The sequence below is a fragment of the Aythya ferina genome (assembly GCF_964211825.1).
Source record: "Aythya ferina genome assembly, chromosome: 17".
Classification (NCBI taxonomy): domain Eukaryota; kingdom Metazoa; phylum Chordata; class Aves; order Anseriformes; family Anatidae; genus Aythya; species Aythya ferina.
This window is the reverse complement of record NC_140316.1, coordinates 3312820-3335287: the sequence shown is the minus strand read 5'-3', so window position 1 is coordinate 3335287 and position 22468 is coordinate 3312820. Positions and strand designations below refer to the sequence as shown.

The 22468-nt window shown below is 43.2% G+C and overlaps 2 protein-coding genes across 11 annotated transcripts in view; both read right to left on the bottom strand.

Annotated features, from left to right (window-relative positions):
• Positions 1-3304: 3304 nt before the first annotated feature.
• NOC4L (nucleolar complex associated 4 homolog) lies at positions 3305-13683 on the bottom strand. Its single transcript, XM_084538740.1, has 15 exons — positions 13550-13683; positions 13326-13467; positions 13142-13248; positions 12741-12848; positions 12074-12223; positions 11348-11447; positions 10554-10588; positions 10400-10450; positions 9730-9841; positions 9055-9115; positions 8375-8485; positions 6967-7130; positions 6425-6507; positions 5410-5523; positions 3305-5102 (listed from the first exon to the last, which is right to left on the bottom strand). The coding sequence occupies exons 1-15, from the start codon at positions 13640-13642 to the stop codon at positions 4986-4988; spliced, it is 1548 nt and encodes a 515-aa protein (XP_084394866.1). The 5' UTR covers positions 13643-13683; the 3' UTR covers positions 3305-4985.
• Positions 13684-13784: 101 nt separating this feature from the next.
• The window catches only part of LOC311420646 (E1A-binding protein p400-like), a 48272-nt gene continuing 39588 nt past the window's right edge, over positions 13785-22468 (bottom strand). For 7 of the 10 annotated variants that reach the window (XM_084491725.1, XM_084491733.1, XM_084491732.1 and 4 more), the window contains 8 exons: positions 21792-21996; positions 21096-21259; positions 20506-20712; positions 19991-20186; positions 19284-19414; positions 18894-19061; positions 18070-18147; positions 13785-16280 (listed from right to left, as the gene is read on the bottom strand). In XM_084491725.1, coding sequence (XP_084347851.1) covers positions 16008-16280; positions 18070-18147; positions 18894-19061; positions 19284-19414; positions 19991-20186; positions 20506-20712; positions 21096-21259; positions 21792-21996 — 1422 coding nt within the window. In that variant the 3' untranslated portion in view covers positions 13785-16007. The remainder of the gene's footprint in view (positions 16281-18069; positions 18148-18893; positions 19062-19283; positions 19415-19990; positions 20187-20505; positions 20713-21095; positions 21260-21791; positions 21997-22468) is intronic. The other 3 variants (XM_084491729.1, XM_084491728.1, XM_084491731.1) reach the window with 2 other exon arrangements.

Below are 22468 nucleotides of genomic sequence, written 5' to 3'. Positions count from 1 at the left end.
GTGTGCAGCCTGATAAGGGTTGTTCACTCAGTGCAGATGAAACTTTTAATATTTATAACTGCTGATTTTTTTCTTGATGCCTCCTATTGAAGGGAAGAGGGTGAAAGTTTAAAGATAAAAGCTTGATGAAAGACCAGGTGGAATGTTTTTCCAAGGGCAGGCAGGGGCTTAAAGCTATCTCCACCTACGAGCAGGTTTAAGGATGCTGCTAAGGCAAGCACAGCATCAGAGATTGGGGGTGAAGTCCTGGGAAGACCTTCAAGGCTCCTCTAAAGAGCACCCGGGCTTTAAGCTAGAAACTCCCATGAGCAGGGACCGTGGCTCCTGCCTGCACAGCACCGAGCACAGCAGGGCTTTGCCTGGGACTGCTAGGCATCACCACATAATACTTAAGGCACACCAGGCTAGTTGCACAAACTCTAAATAAACATGCTAATGGCATTTCTAATTCAGCACTGAGGTATGCTGATAGATCTAAAAACACATCATGTTAGCCTAACCTTCCATCTCGACATCGGTGGAAGCTTTGACAGCCAACATGCACAGCACTGGGAACGCATGAAGGAAAAATAAATCACATCATATGCCAACCAAGTGTCTGTTCACTGCAGAACTGTACACAGGATCCACAGCTGATGAAATGGTGAAGAGGCAGGTGCCTTCCCCATCCTCCTCCAGGGAAAGAGCAAAAGCCCCCATTTCCAGTAGCATCTTGCCGAGGCGATCGGCTCTGGGGCAGACGCGTTCTGCAGCGGAGCGGGGGATCAGACAGGCAGGGCCAACCTGGTTTGCCCCTCTGACTGTTATCCTCTTTTAATAGTCCAGGCTGGCAGTGATGACATTGAAAAGAGAAGCCTGAAGACCATCAAATGGGACTTTAGGGGACTGGGATGGGTAGTGGATGGAGCAGGAGTACAGGTGGTGTTTTTGTCCATCCCTGCGGTGGCAGGGAGGGGTACAGAGAGGACACGGAAAGCCCACCTGATAAACACGTGGCTCAGAGGCTGGTGCCAACACAGAAATTTTGTGTTTTGTTTTCTTTTTTGACAAAGGGGTGCTTCATTCGGCCTGATGGCTGCATATGGGTCCCTATCTCTAAGGGGAAAACATCCTGGGCCCGGAGCTGGCGGGGCTCATTGAGAGAGCTTTAAACTAGGTAAGAAGGGGGATGGGGCTGAAACAAGGCTTGTTGGAGATGTGCCGGGGGAACAATGGCAAGGCTGGGAGAGAAGGCAATGGCCCAACTGAAGTGCATCTACACCAATGCACGCAGCATGGGTAACAAACAGGAGGAGCTGGAAGCCATCGTGCGGCAGGCAGGCTATGACCTGGTTGCCATCATGGAAATGTGGTGGGACCACTCTCATAACTAGAGTGCTGCAATGACGGGCTATAGGCTCCTCAGAAGGGACAGGCAGCATGGAAGGGGCGGTGGTGTGGCTCTCTCTATCAGAGAGAGTTTTGATGTTGTAGAACTTGAGGCTGGGAATGACAAGGTTGAGTTCCTATGGGTTAGGATCAGCAGGAAGGCCAACAAGGCAAGCATCCTGGTGGGGGTCTGTTATAGACCGCCGAACCAGGATGAGGAGACGGATGAGGAATTCTACAGGCAGCTGACAGAAGTTGCGAAATCATCAGTGCTTGTTCTCAGGTGGGACTTCAACTTCCCAGATATATCCTGGAAGCACAACACAGCCCAGAGAAAGCAGTCTAGGAGATTTCTGGAGAGCGTGGAAGATAGTTTCCTAATGCAGCTGATTAGTGAGCCTACCAGGGGAGGTGCCCCCCTAGACCTCTTCACAGACAGAGAAGGACTGGTGGGAGATGTGGTGGTTGGAAATTGTCTCGGGCAGAGCGACCACAAAATAGTAGAGTTCTCCATTCTTGGAGAAGCTAGGAAGGGGACCAGTAAAACCACAGTCTTGGACTTCCGGAGGGCTGACTTTGAGCTGCTCAGGACACTGGTTGGCAGAGTCCCTTGGGAGGCGGTTCTGAAGGGCAGAGGGGTCCAGGAAGGCTGGGCGCTCTTCAAGAGGGAAATCTTAATGGCGCAGGAACGGTCTGTCCCCATGTGCCCAAAGACGAGCCAGCAGGGAAGACCAGCCTGGCTCAACAGAGAATTGTGGCTTGAGTTTAGGAGAAAACAGAGGGTTTACAATCTTTGGAAAAGAGGGCGGGCCACTAGGGAGGACTATAAGGATGTTGCGAGACTATGCAGGGACATAATTAGAAAGGTCAAAGCTCATCTGGAGCTCAATCTGGCTACTGCCATTAAAGATAACAAAAAATGTTTTTACAAATACATCAACGCAAAATGGAGGACTAAGGAGAATCTCCAGCCTTTACTGGATGCGGGGGGGAACTTAGTTACAAGAGATGAGGAAAAGGTGGAGGTGCTCAATGCCTTCTTCGCCTCAGTCTTTAGCGGCAATACCGGTTGTTCTCTGGATACCCAGTACCCTGAGCTGACGGAAGGGGATGGGGAGCAGGATGTGGCCCTCACTATCCACGAAGAAATGTTTGGTGACCTGGTACGGCACTTGGATGTGCACATGTCGATGGGGCCGGATGGGATCCACCCAAGGGTACTGAGAGAGCTGGTGGAAGAGCTGGCCAAGCCGCTTACCATCATTTATCAACAGTCCTGGCGATCGGGGGAGGTCCCAGTTGACTGGCGGCTCACAAACGTGACGCCCATCCACAAGAAGGGCCGGAGGGCAGACCCGGGGAACTATAGGCCTGTCAGTTTGACCTCAGTGCCAGGGAAGCTCATGGAGCAGATTATCTTGAGAGTCATCACGCAGCACTTGCAGGGCCACCAGGCGATCAGGCCCAGTCAGCATGGGTTTATGAAAGGCAGGTCCTGCTTGACGAACCTGATCTCCTTCTATGACAAAGTGACGCGCTGGGTGGATGAGGGAAAGGCTGTGGCTGTGGTCTACCTTGACTTCAGCAAGGCTTTTGACACCGTTCCCCACAACATTCTCCTCAAGACACAGGCTGCTTGTGTCTTTGACTTGCGTACACTTCGTTGGGTTAGAAACTGGCTGGATAGCCGGGACCAAAGAGTTCTAGTGAATGGGGTCAAATCTAGGTGGAGGTCAGTCAAGTAAACTCCCTCATTTTCAGCACCACAAGACCTTGTCTACCCCATGCCCCCGTGGTTTAACATTTGCATATTAAATGAGAATCCTAACACTCCTGGAGTGTCAATACTGTGTAAGATACAAATGACATTGCCCATCAGCAATTTCAGACATACCTGAGTCAACCCAAGTAAAACAAAGAGACGCAGAGAAAGGTATTCAATATAAAGGTATTTCCACAGTACGTGATTTCGTTTGAATGGCAATACGCATCTTTTCAAGGCGGTCATGAGGTACGCATTACTGTAGCATCATAGCAATTTATGTAATAAAGACATACAACATACACATGATATAAGGAGACACGTTTTAGAGCTGAAACATGAGGCTTGGGTGAACATGAGCTGAAGCATCTCGAGCTGTAAGTTATCATTTCAGCCACTCTGCCTTCCTACCACAGATAGCAGAAATGAAAGAAAGAGGAAAAGCAGGCTGGCCAGGGAGGAAGCAGTCTTGCTTCTTCACAAGAGAAGAGATTTCTTTTTAAAAGATCCTCAAAGCACCTCACCTAAATTCAAAAGTACCAGAGAAAAGGGGTAGAGTTCTATATTCTGAGGACACGCCCATCATTTGGATAGCATGAAGAAAACAAAACACAGTGGCTCTAAATCAAGAAAAACTGCAGGTACCTTAATCAAGTCTGGCTGCCAGAAATTAGCTTTCTTAATCTCTACTTTCTGAACGGTATTTTTGTCCTCCACAAAATATGATTTCAAAACATTGTAAGCAGAGCTGAAGTCTAATGAGACAACAATATGAAAATAACTAGGAAATATTTGAAAATATTAGGAAATAATGAAAATAATTAGGAAAAGAGTCCCAAGTGAGTGCATCTGCATTCTTAACAAGGAATTTATCTCAAACCAAGGCAGAGCACTTAGCACCTGGGAAAACACTATCAGAAGGAATTTCTGCATGACTTCTGGAACTGTATGAGAAATCCAAATCAACAAAGGCACCTAGTATCAGTGGGCTAGCTAAAACTTAATTAGCACCTGCATACACACTGGCCACAGCTCCTGCAATGCTTGCAGGTTACAAGCAAAACTGCATTAAGCTGCTTATCATTCTGTAGCAAAGATCAAGGATTAGACATACTTTGCACTGCACATCAGTTAGCCTCCCTAGCTACAGTAGTCACCAAGATTATGTTTATTTCCAAAGCTCATGAGCATTTTGAATTAAGCAACTTTACAGCATGAAATGGACATACATGAAGGCACATTAGCAACATGACGTAATGGAATTACAGAGCATCATCTGTAAGTTGTTTCTGACGAACCTGAGATTTCAGTGCCACAAACATGGGTTAGCACATGGAAGCTAAACATTTCTCTGAAAAAGTGAATTTTAAAAAATATATAAAAATTTATAATTAGACTATGATCAAGTGTTGTACAGAGGTAACTGTTACAAACAAGTTGTCTGCTCTTGTATAAAATTAACACATCCGAAAAATAAAACCAATATTCAGAAACCACACTTCCCCTCAGTTCCCAGAATGGCAGCAAGGTGGTCTGTTGATGCAGTCACTGATCTCAGCCATCAGCCAGTACCAGCAACTCTGTAGAAGAGGGCTTCAATTCCAACAATGAACAAGTCCAGAACACTTTGCTCTGGGGGAAAATTCCTCCCAAGTACCAGGCAGCAGTATGTAAGCTTGTGAAACGAGAAACAAAGGAAAGCCCATCCATGGGTACTGGCAAAGGTCACCAAAGCACTCCAGCTTTCACCACTGTGAGATATTTCAAAGGCAGAATTGTCCAGCACAGCAGGTGAGCTTTGTGCATGTCCCTAAGATCAGTCAGTTGATGCAGATAAATATGATAAGAGATCATGTCAATCTAAACTGAAGTGCTCGGCAAAAATATCATTTTTCTTCCCAAACAAACCTCGTACTTGCTCGAACTCCAGGGGCACAGTAGCAGCTGATTTCTTTACTTCTTTATCAAAAAGCTACAGAAAGAGAAGACATTAGCAAAAATTCAGTACAAGCTCTTCACCCTTGCTAATACCAGTGCTCACTCTAACATCTTAAAAGGTTCATTGCTATACCTTCTATTTAAAAGCGAGTCCTGCCATCATTGCTACCTCATGCTCCACCATTTAACAGACATTTTCCCTTTTTCTCAGGCTCTGTGTAACCAAAAGCTGGCCTAGCTCTCTCCCCACAAAGGCTGATGAGCAGGGCACGACTACTGCATTCAGTAAGCAGATCCCCTTCCTCTTATTACAATCACTCACAAAGGCCCAGCAATGCTACCTCAGAAGCTGAGAGCTCCAAGAGCCCTGATATGTCATCCTCTATTTCAGACAGCGACAGGTTCAGGATAGCAGCTGCCTTGGCCACATCTGGGTGATAATGGTTTTGTAGAGACTGCAAAAGCAAGACAAATAGGAGACGGTCTAATGAGAACAGGGTAACACAAATCCATCTGGCTTCCCACACAGGTATCTAACCCTTTGGTAGTCAGCAAACATCAAACTCGGACAAAAGAGGCAAGTTTACTGTACTGCGTTAATACAAAGCTTCAAGAAATTCCCATTTTAGCCATGCTTCAAACACGCTAACGGCCCCTTTCCCCTGGTTCATGTCCAGACAGATGGATTCCTCCACAGATCGTGCCTAAAATGCACACCCCAATTTTGCCACCTCCCATAACCCTAATGCTGCATCTGAGCTTCCTGCTCCCAAGCAACATTCTTCTAGCAGACCCTCACACAAAACCCCTGTAACATTTAAATGGAAAGTGATAATCCTGCCATTAAGGTTTAGAGTCAGCAGCAGTAATTTACCCGATTTCAGCCTTCATACGCCATCCTACAAATGATCCAGGTGAAAGGTGAACATTATAATCTTCTCTAGCATTTTTAAAGCCATTTCTACAGGATGACCTAGGTGTACCCAATTAATTTCCATCAATGCTCAGTAAGTTCTTTTTTCCCCTCCAAAGCAAATAAAGTCTTATACATTTGCAGCTATTAAGTCTTGTTTCAGCTGTTAACCGCATGCTTTTCAGCTGCATGGTCAGACGTGCACTCACAAGTCACCTATTAATCAGCACACACTAGTTCTCATGTGTGTGAAATCCTTCGCCTCTTATGCAAGGATAGAAAAGGATGGAGAGTAAAAGAGTGGCCAGAAGTCATCTCATTTACAAGATGTGTGTCAGCAGGTTCTTATAAGTGTTACTGCCGACTGCCAAGGTGTCATGAAAAAGCAACAAGGGTGGAAGAAGCCCACACCATACACAGACGTGCCCCGTTAGCTGACATACCTGAAGCTCCCAGAGGGAGCTCTCCAAAGCCCTGCTCTCAGACGGCTCCTCCTGTTCCATAATATATGGATCTTCTGACAAATCTAAGGAAAGAAACAGAGCTAAATACCTCCTGTGTGATGCCCATAATGCCAAAGGGAACACAGAGACCCAGAGCAGTGCTGCACCTTCCCAGCATGTTTAGGATCCATGCTGACATACAACAGTACGACCTTAATCTCACTGTTTGCAGTGCTACAGAATCGTATTACTTCTAAAGGCACAAAGAACTAGAATGGTCTGAAGCAAGGGCATCTCAGGCAACCTTGATCTGCCACTACTGTCATTCAACTCCGGGTAATTAAACCACGGACAGAGGAAGAAAAACTCGGGAGATTGCTGAGGCCCCAGTAGGACTGCCTACACAAAAAAACCTACAGACTGCAATTGAAGAGGTGTCTGGTTTCTGCGTTCAGTCTCGTTTCTAATTTCTTTATTATAGCCTTGAAGTGAACAAGACAAGCTCAGAGCCCCAAAACTCCCCCGCCCACCTTGCCCCTTACCTCCCGGCCCATTAGGTCTGTGCACCAGCACTTTGCATGCAGGGTGCCTCCGAAAGAGATTGCAGATGAAGGGAATGACCATGAGCAGAGCCTCGGGAGGAGCAGTGAGGGCCAACCGGGAGAGGCGCTTTATAAAGGCTGCTACCAGGTACGCTGGCAGGTGGCTGTTGGAAGGGAAACAGAAGAAACCAACATGGACAAGTCCCAGCAAGCAAGCCAGCAGACTCATCAACCCAAACAGCATGTCAAGCTAAGGATCAGTGGGGTTCTTTAGCTTTTTGGACTATGGAGTGCTGTCTGGAACAAACCTGGGGGTATTTCCATTCAGTGCATGACTAATCTCAAATCATTTTGTGATTCAATCCAGATGCATGGCACCACTCCAAACACTTGCTGTATCCAAGCACAGCTCTCTTCCACAGTCATCCATACTGCAATCTTTATTCAGTCATTTTACAAACTTCTGAGCGCTTGGCCAGGCAACCTTAATTATATTCTTCTAATGCAGCTTTGTGGGTTTAATTAATACACATGCCATGGTGTTAAATTTACTTCCAGGACTAAAGCAAGCAGTGCAGCTGTTAATGGAACATAAAGCTGCTGTAATGTAAACATGCAGGATAGCTCTTTTATGGTAAAAATGCAAATTTCTAACAGCAATCTGCCCATCTAGGCACTTTTTGCAGGTCAGAAGATCTGGGATAAAAGATGACAATTTTCAGCCACTCAGCCTTCAGCCCTAGGGCTCACTACACCTGTGAGGCTCAACAGAGTCACCCCAAGGTACAACATCTGTCACATCTTGTCACTCTCTCCAAAGTACAGTATGAATACAACCGGGGTTGATATTAATGCCGAGTGCTGAACTGTAAAGCATTTTCTTGGTTTTATTTTGTAACATATGATGGCAACTACATGACCAGCTGCTTATCTAGTTTCTCTCCTGTGCACAATGAATTGACAGCATCAAGACAGACTGTCAAACACTTTATATTTCAATGTTATATGTCTGCAAAAGGTCATCAATTTATCAACAGCTTTATGATACCATGTCTATAAAAAGCCTGCAAATGTTACTTTTCCATATTCATAAAGATGGAGAGAAAAATCACTTTCAGCCAAGCTGGAATATAGATCAAAATACATCCATAATGATTTGCAGATCAAACTCAGATAACTAACTGCATTTTTACTTTCTGGAACTAGATGGATGTGTGGCAAATCTTCAAAAACAGTGCCTGAAAGATTACATAACACTCTCGGATTCAGTTTTCTCAATAAGAGTTTAATTCAGCGGGCACACTGAATACACTAAATCCAGGTGCAGGGGACTGTTCAAGAACAAACACTAGCCAACAGAAAAGCAGGAGTATAATATGTGAACGTATATAATAAAGTTTTTACTTACGATGAAGACAAAAACAGATCAAGCAAATGGAAGAAGCGGGCTCGGTACTTCACGTGATATATAGAAGGGTCTAAAAGACTGTACAGCTTTTTGTAAAAGTCAGGGTATTCTCTGTTAAAAAGGCAAAAAGAAAAAAGTCAACATCCTTTGCTGATTAGTGACATACAATGGACTACACTGAGTCTAAATCGTTTTTCTATGCTTTCATCATAAATTGCTCCAGGCCACTGCTGTGCTGTGGGGGCATGTTTAGCTTTCTTTGGTTTACCTCCAGAACCACGACTTGAAATCAGGCTGTAAGGTGAATTTCTGGCTGTTACAGTGCCTAGCCATCCTGGAGATGTGAAGCTATGTCCACTGATTGCAAGTGGTATAGGATCCAGTGAAAGGCACACCGAAGACTACAGTTTCACTATGTAATCAGATCAGTGGAAATCAATTTTCAAGTGCTGAGCAACCACAGTCTGGAGAAGAGGATATTTAGGCTCAGCTGACAAAAAAAAAAGTCAGACTATCAAAACAGCTCAGCATCCAAATAGCTGAGCCTCTCGTGCAGGGCTTGGCTTTCTTGTGGGGGAATTTTAAAGCCTGAAGATGTGGAGAATTCTTTTTAGTCTCTTCTGCACAAGATAAAAATACAAAACCCATGGCCTTTTACACAATATGTTCTTTTTACTTACAGATTATGCTGATGAATCAGAATAAATAATCCATTTAAGGCCAGAAGACTAATTGCTCCACCTGTAAGAAAGCAGGCAGGTATCAACACAATAAATCAATCACTTTGTCATCTGCAACCTGTTGCTATTACAAAACCTTCCCAGAAGGAACACATAATTAAGAGCACCCAAAATTACAGCTAGTGTGATGGCTGTCAGGTGAGAGAAGCTCATCTAAAACCTTCCAAAGGCTCACAAATTACTAGCAAAGATTAAGCTGTAGATGAGAACAAAGATGCTGCTCTAATCCCCCTAGAAAGCCACACCAGGAAGGCAAAGTTCTCCTCAGAAGCACCATTCCTGTAGGAAACTGCATGTCCTGTGTCTGGATACAGTCCAGGTATCAGCAGTGCTGACTGAACTCTGTGTTTAAAAGAAATCACTCCAGTACTCAACGTTTTTCAGGTCCTTAAATATAATTTTTCTGACACACAAGGAGCAAAAACACAGACAAATGCAGGTAACATCTCACTGTGAGAGGACAATACATTTCACCCTAGTTTCTAAGCTTCGTTCCAGCCAAAGCACATCTGCTTCATCCAGACTGTGGTGTTGTGTCCAGCAGCCCTTTGAAGTCTGTACGTACCACGCTGCAGAGCCCCACAAAAGATTAAAAAAAAAACTGTTTTCACTCACCTATGCCATAGGCCACCGTCAAGAAGTCTATCATGAGAGTGGGTTCGTTCATATAAGGAAGGATGGAATCATGCAAAATGACTAGCACTTTTTTGTAAAGGCCAGTGGGTAGCTGTGAAGGACAAAACAATACAGTCAAACAACCTTTGCAAGGAGAACTCCAAGAGCAACAGCAACACACGGCTCAAAAAGGCAACACACGAGCAAAAGTGAACGTGCCAGGACAGAACAGAATGGCTTGTGGCAACAGTTCCCAAATGGGAGAGTTTACAAGTGACATCTGACAATTAGGTTAATTCAGAGCAGTGGGTCCTCACAACTAAACTGTCATCACAGCTCAGAGAAAAAAGTGTGCATGGGGGGAAGTCGCTAGCACAAAGGCTGGGGAACCTTCAACTTGCAAACACAGGTTGTTATGCTGCAGGTCACTTGTTATGGACAGATTTGTTTAAAGAGGAGAAAAAGACTGAGAGCAGGAAGAAAGGGATCGTACACGGGGTCATGTTTCTTTGGCAGGAGAGCAATCCAGCAGAGATGGTGGCTGGGCTGCTCTCATCTAACGCTGAAAGCACAGTGAAGTCCTACCAGGAGCTCCAGGCAAGGATAGCCACAGCCTCTAAGGATTAGCAACTGGAAAACAATACAGATCAGCGAAAGAAGTAACACTCACTTTGTGCTTCAGGAAACTGAGCCACATTCTTTCAAACGCCTGCTTGTGCGCCTGAAAACAGAATTGCAAACAGTGAGCTAAACACACTGGTGTAGGTAAAGCTCTGCTTTCATTAGATGAAAGTTCAACTCTGAAGCACCAAATGAACAGTTACCTGCAGCTTCGATACTTTCCATTCCTCTCGGTTATCTAAGAAGAAAGGCAAAAAGAGACATGGAATTTGAAATGTATGTTTAAAAAAAAAAAAAAAAAGATTACTCTTGTTTTACTTAGCCCTTTGAAAATTCTCACCTTAGTTATTAAAAATACCCACCTAAGATTGAATGTCCACTTAGATAGAGGACCAAACTTATTTCTAGGTAAATTTGCATCCTATTAGTCAAACTGTTCCCTAAGCATAATTGGACGAACTGGAATTAAATGAGTTTTCTCCTCCTCCTGCAGTCTAATACAAAAACAGTAAAAAATCATAAAATTTAATTCCTCTGAATTTAGCAGTGATGATGATAAGCATTCCCATGAGTTCATAAAGGCATATGTTTGACCTTCAGACTTTCCACTACCAAATGGGCTGGGACACATTAGAACTCAGTTAAAAATGTTCCTACTCCAACTCGAAAGCATCACAATCAGCTCCAGAAGCAGCCCTTTTCTCTACACTAGGAACATTCCTTTTCCAATTGTTAGGACAAGACTAGGAGCAAGAGGAAAAGGTAACATTCCCTAAACCAGGGGATCTAAAAGTTTGCCATGAACTCCTTGTTCACAAAGTTGTGACAGACCCCACTGTAAACTGGGGAACGGGGATTTTTTAATACTTTTTAGAATCTCTGTGATCACATAAGCAGGCATTTCCCATTAGCAAACACTAGCAAAGTCTTTACACAATAAAAATGTTAAACACGATTTTCCTTTTCATATGCAGATCGTTACGTGGAGTTTACTAACCTTGCTTCACCATAAATTTGACCAAGTCAAGCTCTTTGTTCGGCATGTTAATGGGAGAAATGAGGGAAAATACGTTCTGCTGGTAAAATGGCAGTGGCCTCTAAGAAAAAAAAAAAAAAAACATAGAATCAAACTTGAAGTAAGGTCCACAAAAGATGGTAAGTCATACTGGACTTCCACAGTGTCCTATTCCCAAACACTGGGAAATTTATTTAGGAAAGAAAATTTATTTAGGAAAGAAAAATTTTTAAGAAAATGTATTTAGGATTTATTTAGGAAAAAAAAAATTATTTAGGAAAGAAAGGAAATTTATTTAGAAAAGAAAATTGAAAGGAAAAACACTGATGCATGAACCACACAATAGCTCTGCATTGCTATTCTTTCCTGGAGCATTACTCATCTGAGTAAGTAACCTTCACTTGTGCCACTCAAGCTGTAGAGATTTGGGTAAAACAGGAACTAGAGCCCAAAGCATGAGGTTTTGCAAGAACAACAGATCTGTCTTAAGCAACCTCCGATTTTAGACTGAAAATTGTCTTATGCATAATTGACATACACTGAAAGCACAAAAAAAATCAGTGCCTTCAAATAAGCACACTTACTCCTGCTTCTGAAGTCTTCCCATATACCAATAGTCCCTCCCTGATTTGCACACAAGGTACAGGTATGGACTTCAGAGCAAGTGTTCATCCAGACCCACCTCAAGAGTAAGGTTAGGGTCTTTACCTCTTTTGTCTTCTGCATGACTTGCCCAATACTCTCCGTGACGGCCTTCATGACAAAGTACCGAATGTCGTCGTACTCCATGTACTCTTGGAAGCGAGAGATCAGAAGTGATGCATCCTCGTTTAAGGGAATTAGGCCATCAACAACCACCTAGCAAAAGGTTTATAAAGAAAAGCAACAAGTCAGTTTCTTACAGTACTGGAGCAGACAGCTGCGATGGCTGGAGGCAACCCCTGCCTCTCTGAAGGGCAGCTAGCAGCGCTGTCTGCTTGTCCCAGAGCAAGGGCCCATCTCCTGACCTCTGAGACAAGTCCCTCACATTGCAGATGTCACTTCAAAGCGACACAGTGACTGAACCAGGGGCAGCACCTTCCCCCTCATCTCCCACAACTGCTCGCAAGCGAGACAAGGAATAAAAAAGAAAGACCACTGATAGCTCAGAAGCACCCAAGTATTCAGCTTGTTCCTGCCCAAGGAGCTGCTCCCACACCTGCACGGGTCACCTCACCTAGAGGCCCTAACACTTGGTGCCACCTCTCTAGCATCATCTCTCCTGTCCCTATCATGTCTCCTGGTCTGAAACTTTTGTTCGGGAGGACTCAAACGCAACACGGTGTGCACGCCACCGGGTACCTGACAGCAGGAACTCCTCAGCTCTACAACTGACCTTTAAAAGTTCACGAGGAAAAGTGAAACTCCCCTTCCACTCCACTTTGACCAAGGGATATTCTGCCTCCAACTCAACAAACTTCATCAGAGTGCAGAGCGACAATTCCTTCAAAAAAGAAGAAAAAAAAAAAAACAAAACATTTCAGCAAGGACAGCGGTGGGCAGACGCAAAGGAGGCTGCTTCTAGGTCTGTAGGAAAGCAGGAAGAATGAAGTAGGACGTTTGTTACTGAGAAACTTTATAGGAGATGGGCATGCAAAGGCAAGTTGGAGCACCAGCAATGTCTTACTATTCAGCGTCATTTACTATTCTCGGACACTTCAGTATTAGGGCGATGACTGCTCCTGCACCACAACCGGCCCCCCGGTAACGCAGTAACTCCGACCCAGGCTCACCGACCTTGACCTGGAAGGCGCCGTGGCCCATCAGCTCCCCCAGCCAGCCCACGCAGTCGTTGTAGCGGTGCCGCATCCACACCCTGTACTTCTCCTCGGCGCTGCCTCCACCTGCGGAGGGGAGGGCGCGGGGCTGGGGGCTCAGCGCCTCGGGCCGCGCCCCGCCGCCCCCCCCGGCCCTCACTCACCGGCCAGCGCCGCCTCCTCGGCGGGCAGGCGGCCCACGAAGAGCTCCCCCCGCTCCAGCAGCGCCCCGAAGAGCCGGCCGCAGGCCCTGAGGGCTCCGAGGACCTCCTCCACATCCTCCTCCTCCTCCTCCGCCGCCGCTGCCTGGAGACAGAGCGGGGCCGTGAGGGGCTGTGAGGAGCCGTGGCGCCGGCCCCCCGCCGCCCCCCCCAGCCCCGTCCCGCACCGCCAGCCGCTCCAGCAGCTCGTAGACGCGGTTGGCGTTGCCGCGGCTGCCCAGCACGGCCTCCAGGCAGGCGGCCAGCCCGGGCTGCGCCATGCTGCGGCACCACGCCGGCGGAAGGGCCGGGAGGAAGAGGAGGAGGAAGAGGAGGAGGAGGAGGAGGAGGAGCCCGGCCCCGCCGCTCCGCCCGCAAGGGAACCCCCCCCCCCAGTGTCAGTGAGGCGAGGACACGGGCGGGTTATAAAAATGTACACTTTATTACACCTTCAGGTAGGATACATCACTACTCCTTACAACCCTACTGGATCAAGTACAAATGCTTATGTTCAGAAGTTATGTACAGGTTGACTTCCTAACGCACGCCTGGGAGAAAGACACACAGAAAGGGGGAAAAATAAGCGATTTTTATGTTCGTTAACAGACCTAAACAAGAAATAATTGCCTCTTTAGACACCAAATCAGAGCAGCACAATGATGCAGTCAACAGCTCTTCCACTGCTGTAGTGCTCCCCCCCACGCCTTCATGCACCTAATAGGAGCTAAACTTTTAAAAGTAAAATGGGGGCGAGGCGTGCAGTGTTTCTGCATGAGCACTGCACTGTACGCGGCATCGGCCAGCTGCTACCATTGCATTTACTTTGCGTTACACTACCCCATCGCCAACACTGCTGGCTTTCCAGCGAGTAATAAAGTTTAGGCAATGGCACAAAACAGTGGTCGGGCAGGGTCAGGGGAATACTTCATGTACAAGCTGAGAAAGAGAAGGAGAGAAAGAAAAACAAAAAAAAAAAAAAAAAAAAAAACAACAACAACAAAAAATTGTCCCTCATATTTGCAGACCTGACGGTCCAAGAAAAATTGGATATAGGAGAAATGCGGTATAAAATTTAAAAAAACATCAGTAACTCTGCCTGACCCACTGTCTACATTTGTGATCTTAAAACGGGCTACTCAGAGGAGCTGACCAGGTATTCTTTCTTGTTTAAGCCATTTGGATTGCTAGGTACCAATAGGTGTGTACATACAGAGGTTAAGAACAAAAGACAGACCTTCCTTGCCTTTAAACAGGCTCCCCTCTTAAAAGGCTAAAAAGATCACACAATGAAAAAATAATTTTAAAACCATTTCAGAAAAGGAATGTTGTAATTTCGTCTGAATCTTACACGTTGTGCAGTATTATGGGCAAAAGTAAAATAAATCTGTTCAAGCCACTGAGAGCTTTCTGATTTCTCATGCAGTGCTGTTTGCAGTTTTTCTTTTTATGCAAGAAAAGTAAAGAAAACACCCACAGTTCTATGCAGCTTTTTGCTTTTTTTTTTTTTTTCTCATAACAATAAGGCAAACTGATTTGGAGGAAGAGGCCACGCTCTATTCACATCCAAAATACCCACCTGAAGATACATTCATCATTAGCTTTAGTAAAAGAATAGTACAAAAGTTAGATCTTATTCTTTACACAATTGAAGAATTAGTCTTAGAATTTCACCATTCTCCCCTTCCCCCAGTCCCCCACCCTCCCCAAGCTGAAAGCTGAGTAGAAAGTACTGAACATTTAAACATGTTGAGAGAGCAGAATGAAACTAAGAGATTAAATGTTATCTGTTGGAGAGTTTCCGAGACCGAAGTCCTATGAGAAACAGCTATGGACCATTTGTTTAGTTGTATCCACTAAACAATTCTTTTACAAAAAAAAAGGGGGGGGGCTACACTTTAATACACATCTACTATCAACACAGTATTTACTCAGTTCATGCCTAAAATATCCATTATCTTAAAGTGAAATAATGAGAATGAGGGCACAGGTTGGGTGCTTCAGTAAACTGTACACAAAACTACTAACAAACATTTTAAAAGACATACAAAAATGGACAATGAAACTTTCTTCCTTTTTTAATTACATATACTTACAGGTTTTCACATTTAGTGGCTAAACTTTTCAGGGAGCACTTCAAATGTAAGTTATATCTTCCAGAGGTATTTAACCTCAAGAGAGAACAACATGCAGCTTTCATACAGGTGGAAAATAATTTGCTATATTAGCCGCACTTGCTTCACTATGGATATTGAGAGCAAATCCAAACTATAGCAAAGAACTGCATATTGCCATGGGCCATTTATGATATGCAACATGGAGAGATTTTCCTGCCATTTGTGGCATTTTACCATTTTACTTTTGTGAACCTGGGCAGAACTTAATTCTAACTAATGGTTGCTTTATCTGGTTTGAATGAGCACAGAGAACACTGGCAGAATGCACTTTGTACAGGTTCTGAACACTAAACAGTTGCTAATATGCTGAAGTTATGTGAGAGTTTCCACATTCAAATGTTCACCAGCAAAATCCTTCTGTTAAAAAAAATAGAGGTGGTTTGTCTTCATTTGTGTGTTTGGAGTAGCTTGTCACTTGGCGTAGCAAACAAAAAATGCTGCATTTCCCTGTTATTGCATTTTAATTGTTAGTTCAACTTGGTTTAGTAGGTGCCTTTAATCTGACAGTAGGTGTCCTCATTTGTACTTTTGCTTGCTGATTCTGGGCTTCAGATGTTGCTGGTGTCTGGGCTGGGTTCTGTACACCTGGAGCCTGAATTTGGGGAGATGCTGTTGTCACAACTTGCTGTTGTATCAGTTTCTGCTGGACGACTTGAGCAGTAGCAGTTGTTGCAGGAATCACCTGAACCTGCTGTTGACCTGCTGTTGTCTGTGAAAGTGTCACGGTTTGGGGCTGAGCTTGTACCTAGACATTAGGATAACAGGGCAGTTACAAAATAATACTTCAGTCTTAAGCAGCGCTCTTTAGATTTCTGTTCTACGGAAGGAGGTGTTTGCTCTCTTGACTGACAAGCATCTTGGACAAAGCAGAAAGACTGGGAGGGATACTGGGAATTTAGGATCTGTGGCTTTAGTACAAAACGGTGTTCTGTCACATTTTCTAGAACCTTATCACAATTAAAACTAAGAGCCAGGACGCCTTTAACTCAGATCTCCTCAGTGCAGATTCAACATGAAAATATATGGAAGGTTAAAAACAAAACAAAAAAACACTGGAAAATAGGAAATTCTAGTCTTACAGAATTGAAGGGACAGAGAAATTAACAGAAGGATAGATGGAGGGTCAAACGGGGAAGCACCCATATTGTGACGGTAAGTACAGCCACTAAGGCTTCCTACCACTTCCCAGCATTAGACTTTCAGACTACAGCTGCCAGTCTCTATCACCAATTTAAGGTAGAATAGTTTGAACTTCATCCAGAAATCTAATTTTCACTGTCCTACCCAGAGGAAGGGGGAAAGCAGCTCAACGTCTCCTTACTAAGAAAAGGTAATGAAAACTGAGCAGCTTTAGATGCCTTTGTCAAGAGGCAGAAGCCCAATGATCCTGCAAGGGTTTCTCCAGGGGACAGGTAACAATTGACTCACCCGCTGGGAAGCACCAACACAGCAGATGGCCACATACCAAACATCAGATGCTTAATATAAAGACCACAGTTTAAAAAAAAAAAAAAAAAAAATACTACACAGGGCCTAATCCTACTGTCACTGCGTGTGTGAGGGGAGCTGTTTGTTTTTACCATGGACTTCAACTGTCCCAGAGTTATGCCAACATCAATGACTTCTGAAAAGCCAGTCCTTAATGTCCCTTGAAAAATTATCTAAGAGCTCTTAGTGACTACAGGGAGTAACTCGTGTTGACTAATTAGGTTTCTACTCCCTACTGTCTACCTTGCCCTTGCAGCATTCACATCTGAGGTGGTTACCAGCCAGCTTACACCACTTTATCATCATTTTAAGATAAACAGTCACAGATTTTATTCCACACTAAAACACTGCACTATAAACTGTGACAGATTAAGAGCTGATTGGCTCAGATCTCTGTGCACTGAGGGCAATAACCTCATCCAGCATCCAAAGTTAAATCATTCTTGCCAATCAACAGTGTAAATTATGCCTGTTGCTAACAGTCTGAAAGAGATTGTTCTAAACAGCGTTAAACAAACTGCCTGGTAGCTAAGGGAAGGGAGACCAAACAGCCTGTCCCTCTTACCCTAGTGCCTCCCGCTATCATTCCATATTTAGAACAGATACCGTACCATTCTGGATTTTAGTAACCACTTTGCATGGCTTTATGAACTGGAACAAAATAAACAGTAACTACCTATTAGCCCCAATTTTTGTAAAACAAATTTAGATGGTGCTCATTAGTTCAATTATTTGCTATTTTGATTAAACATCACAAGAAGCCAGTATGTAAAAAACACTTTCTGCTCTAGGAAATACTTTCTAAAAATCTGTTTTTCACCTCATCTACAGTGCTGAACAACACATTGCTCCATCTATCAAAGTTTTATACTAAAGAATATACAGCAACCTGACAGTTTTCATGTGATTCATTTTTACAGAAGGGAAATTGATACATCCTTCAAGAATACTATCTATACCACAGAAGGGGAAAAATACTTATCTCCAAATAATGAGCTTTCTAGAGGATTGTTTCCAGTGCTTTATTTGACAAGTGCAAAACCCACCTGTTGAGAAACCGAAACCATCTGTTGAATGTTGGCAACAGTAGCCTGTTGCTGGACCACTTGAGGAAGTTTTGCAACCTTTATTGATATGAAATAAAGAAAGATTTAGTCAAAATAAGAAATTGCTAATAGCAGCAACACACCATATCTATCAAAACTGCTACCAAGTGAAAACCTTTCCTGAGTCCTGTTCACTGCAAGTTGGTATCTTGGCCTTCTCAGTGATACTATACTTTTGCAAAAATAAACTTTTTTAGAACAGTGTATTGAGAACTTAGCTAAGAGGGGAAGAGGAGTAGTAATATTTTCAGTTTTAACTTTAACGTACTGATTTCCTCCCAGCTATATATAACATTGAAGGCAGCACAAACTTTCTAAAGGGCTATCTTGTCTTGGATATACTTTTGAAAGAGTAAGGGTTCCAGTTCCTAATCCCCTTCCTTTTCCTTGGTTAGACTGATCTAGTTATCCAGAGAAGAAGGTAACTATAAGCTACCCTTGGCTGCTAGAGATTAGGCCAGGAGACAGCACCAGTAAATGGGAAGAAACAGGAAGAATCAAATTTTCCTTAGTAAATACAGTACAAATCCCTTGCTCAATAAAAAGGAGTAATACACTTTATTTCTTTCAAAGAGGAAAGGCAAACTTCTGTCTCAGATGGTTCCTTTGACCTGCTAAAAGGCAACATATTCATCACCAATTAATTTTATTATAAATATGATTTAAATAAAATATGTAGCTAGTGGGTGCTAAAATGCTACATCACCTGTCAGCTTTAGAGTTATCCAATCACAATAGTGTTTAAAGGTGTAAAACTGTGTTACCTGTACCTGAATCTGGGCCTGCACTTGCTGCGTTCCGCCTGGCTTCTGGGTTTGGGAAATTGGCGTTGTTAAGAACTGCGTTTTAATGGCAGGCTGTGTCGTATAGGTTACTTTTTGCTGCTGTGATGTCTGCTGTTGGGTTTGGACTGTAACCTGTTGAGCATTTATCTGCAGAAGAAAAAAAAAAAAAGCATCAATAACTACAAAATGTATATGTATTTTGAAGCACAGGAATGTAGCTAACAAGATTAAATACATTTTATCATTTAAACAAATCCTGTCGTGTTTCAAAATAGCAAAATGAGCTAGGAGTGTCACCACAATTCAGAGCTGAAGCTTTACAGCCACAGAAGCATTACATAACTCCGCAGAAGGTCAAACAGTAAGTACCTTTTGCTGCACAGTAGCTTGGCCCTGTGCAACCTGAGGCTGGATAGCTTTCTGTTGCTGTGCTGCTTGATGATGCTTGAGTTTTAGAAGCTGCTGGACATGCAGTGGCTGTGCAACTACTGTCTGGCCTCCTGAAAATTACAAAAACAAATAGAACTGTAAGATTCTTCATTTTATTGCTTTGTCCCAGTAACCACAGCTTGCAAACAGATTGTGCTTTTATAGACTTATACATCTGCATAGCTTTGAGCACTGATAACCCACTGATTTTAATAGGAATAAGACATAATTTTGACAGTAAAAACATTATTTTATCTAAGGGCATGAGTAAGCTAAGTATGTGTTCTTACAGTCATACTTTCTACAGGAAAAATTCTTTCTGCACTACAGAAGACAGTTCTGAAAGACGAGTTTTTCTGTTTCCACTTCACATTTTAAAAAAATGCAATTACTATGACTTTATTTTTAAAACTGTATCTGTTCACCTACTCGTACACACAGATTTCTGAGTTAAGAATCATACTAACCTCCAGATTAAATGGATTAAGTGCAATTCTCTTACCTCATTTTTGAAACATAATGGAGTTTAACCTCTACGGCTTTAGTTTTCAAAAAGTGTCTCCCACACAAGATATTACTTGAAACAAACATCCTACCTTTAAAAAAGTGGAATTTAAAGTTATGTTCTAGCAAGTGGGTTGACATACCTGCTGCTTTCTGTGGCTGCCCAATAGCAACACTAATGCCTGCAACAGTTACAGGGAGTGTAGTGACTCCTGCAGATGACACAACAGCAGCTGGAACGGATACCACTGGAGGTTTTGCCAAAGCAACCTGTGCTGCTTGTGGAGTTTGGGCCTGGATCTGTCCTTGTGCTTGAAGCTGGGAAGCAGGAACACGAGTCTAAGCAGTAAGGAATGAAGATTATTGTACTGGCACAAATACATATATATATTTATATATATAATTTGCTGCATATAACAGATTATTGTGAAGTGATAGTTGCAAATGTTTCCAAATATGTCTCCTCCACATCTCACACACATCACAGATGGTGTCAGTTGGTCTTTAAAGCTATTTGTGTTAGCATTTTATCTTTTGTACTGCCTAAGTAATGCAAAAGGCACTTATGTGCCTGAATAACCTGCATTCAGTTATTTTAAACTAGCAAAGAGAACGAGCTGTCCAAGACTGTTTTCATGAAGTCAAAAAAAAAACTTACAAGACGAGCAACTTGCAGGTTTGTCACAGTAGTGCCTGTGAGAACTGCACCAGGACGAGGTGCTGTAACAGCAGTGAGTTGTTGAGTTTGCTGTTGCTGTTGCACTTGTACTTGTGCTGTTTGCTGTTGCGCTCCTTGCTGTGTCTGCTGTGCTGTCTGCTGCTGAGGAAGCTGCAGTTTCTGTTTCTGCAATTTGATCAGCTGTTCCTGCAAAAATAAAACACTTCTGTCATTTCAGATTCTTTATATGACTACAGGAAAAAGAATGGAGATGAAGTTGCAGCTTTAAAGGAGAAAGATTCTATGCCAGACTTCAGTTTAGATCCAAGAATTAAGAACAGAACTCCTTTACACTATGGGTGGCCAGTGAGCTAGAACTAAGTACTTTATATCCTGACCTACGGCAACAGTGGTGCTATGTGAAATGGCTATCAGACTCCCTGCCTCCTTGAAATTTTAGTGAGATCAACTTTAACAAAGACCCTCATTTCATTTTAGTTCAAGAAAACAGGGTGCAACACACACTGCTAATGATGCTTACAGTAACAATGAGAGCAACATGCCACAGTTCTTCAAGGACATTTCCTCACCTGTGACAATTTGCCAACAGTTTTTATTTGAGCTGGAGACTGGGCTTGTGCCTGAGCCTGAATCTGAGGGACCTGCACTTGAGCAGCCTGCTGCTGCTGCTGTCTCAGAAGTTGGAAGTGAGCAGGGGTGATGGTTTTACCAGAGAGCTGAACTGTTGGTGTAGCTGTGAATAAAAAAAAATAAATAAATCAGTGAATGGATATTTCACTGAAAATTTCACATTCAAAGACCGTCAGTGAATGAATTAATTCAACACCAAATTTAATTCTTTGATTTCACCTGAAAAGCTACATTACAGTTTGTGGACTAACCAGAAATAACAACACATTCACATAAAAATGATGAAAAAACAACATAAATAATACAATATGTACTCCTTTCTTCATAATGGGTTTTAGTTGCAACACTCGATTCTAATATTTTACTGCTAGATTGTTAATAAACCTTTTTAATTGTAATGCCTAGCGGCCAAGCCATTCTCTACTGCAACACTCTATCCATAAATACTCACTGGCAAAAAAAATATATCATTTAAGCACCAACAATAAGCAAGTTAAAAACCACAGCATCATTTAACTGGTCTGTCTACAGATCCAGACTTTCAACACTGTGGAACTTCAGAGGTCAAACAAAGTACAGGAATTCTGAGGTCCTTTGTGTACCCTATGAAAAAATCCCTCAACCACGATTATTACCTGGTGTAACCTGAGTCACCAAAGATCTTGTCTGGGTCTGCACAGGTGTTAAGTTTGTAGTTACCACTGCTGATGCTGTCACTGATGTTACTGCACGAACCCCCTGCGTAGATGCAATGGTCACCAGTTCTGTGGACGCAGCAGGTGCTGCCGCCGTCCGCTGCTGGGTATGTACCACTTGTGCAGTTGCAGTGCCTCCTGAAGTCTAAAGAGGAACACAGTCATTATTCCTCAGTTCTCATACCTCACATAAAACTATGGAACGTTCTGGAAATAGACTATACAGTTTTAGAAACAAACATCAAAAATAAAGCAAAGAAGGTCCAAATCTTTCTAACACAACTGTTTGAATATATCTCACAATTGGCATCTGGTTAAATCTTTTTCAAACATGCTAATCACCAAACCCTTAACTACATTGCAGTTCACTACCTTTCCTTTTTTTGCTTAACCTTTTTAAGATCTTGCAACCTGAAAATAATAATAAAAGATCATAATTAACAGAGCATAAAATTATTACAGGCTGGCAATTATATTGACATAAACAATTTCCTAAGACAGCACTCAATTATGAACTAATTTTAACTGCATTATTTCTTAAGTATTTTGTTCTGATAAGCCATCCCAGTGTGTTCTGGTATTTTGGTATCACAAGACGCACATGAAGCTAGCAAGGA

Bases quoted from the DNA above. Each gene is read 5' to 3' on its own strand.
- NOC4L (XM_084538740.1), bottom strand. From the start codon at position 13,642: ATGGCGCAGCCCGGGCTGGCCGCCTGCCTGGAGGCCGTGCTGGGCAGC. The intron at 12,224-12,740 runs GTCAGTTGTAGA...ACCTTTTGCTAG, and splicing joins TTCCTCGTGAACTTTTAAAG to GTGGTTGTTGATGGCCTAAT. The intron at 9,842-10,399 runs GTGAGTGTTACT...TGTCCTTCACAG, and splicing joins TCAGTTTCCTGAAGCACAAA to CTACCCACTGGCCTTTACAA.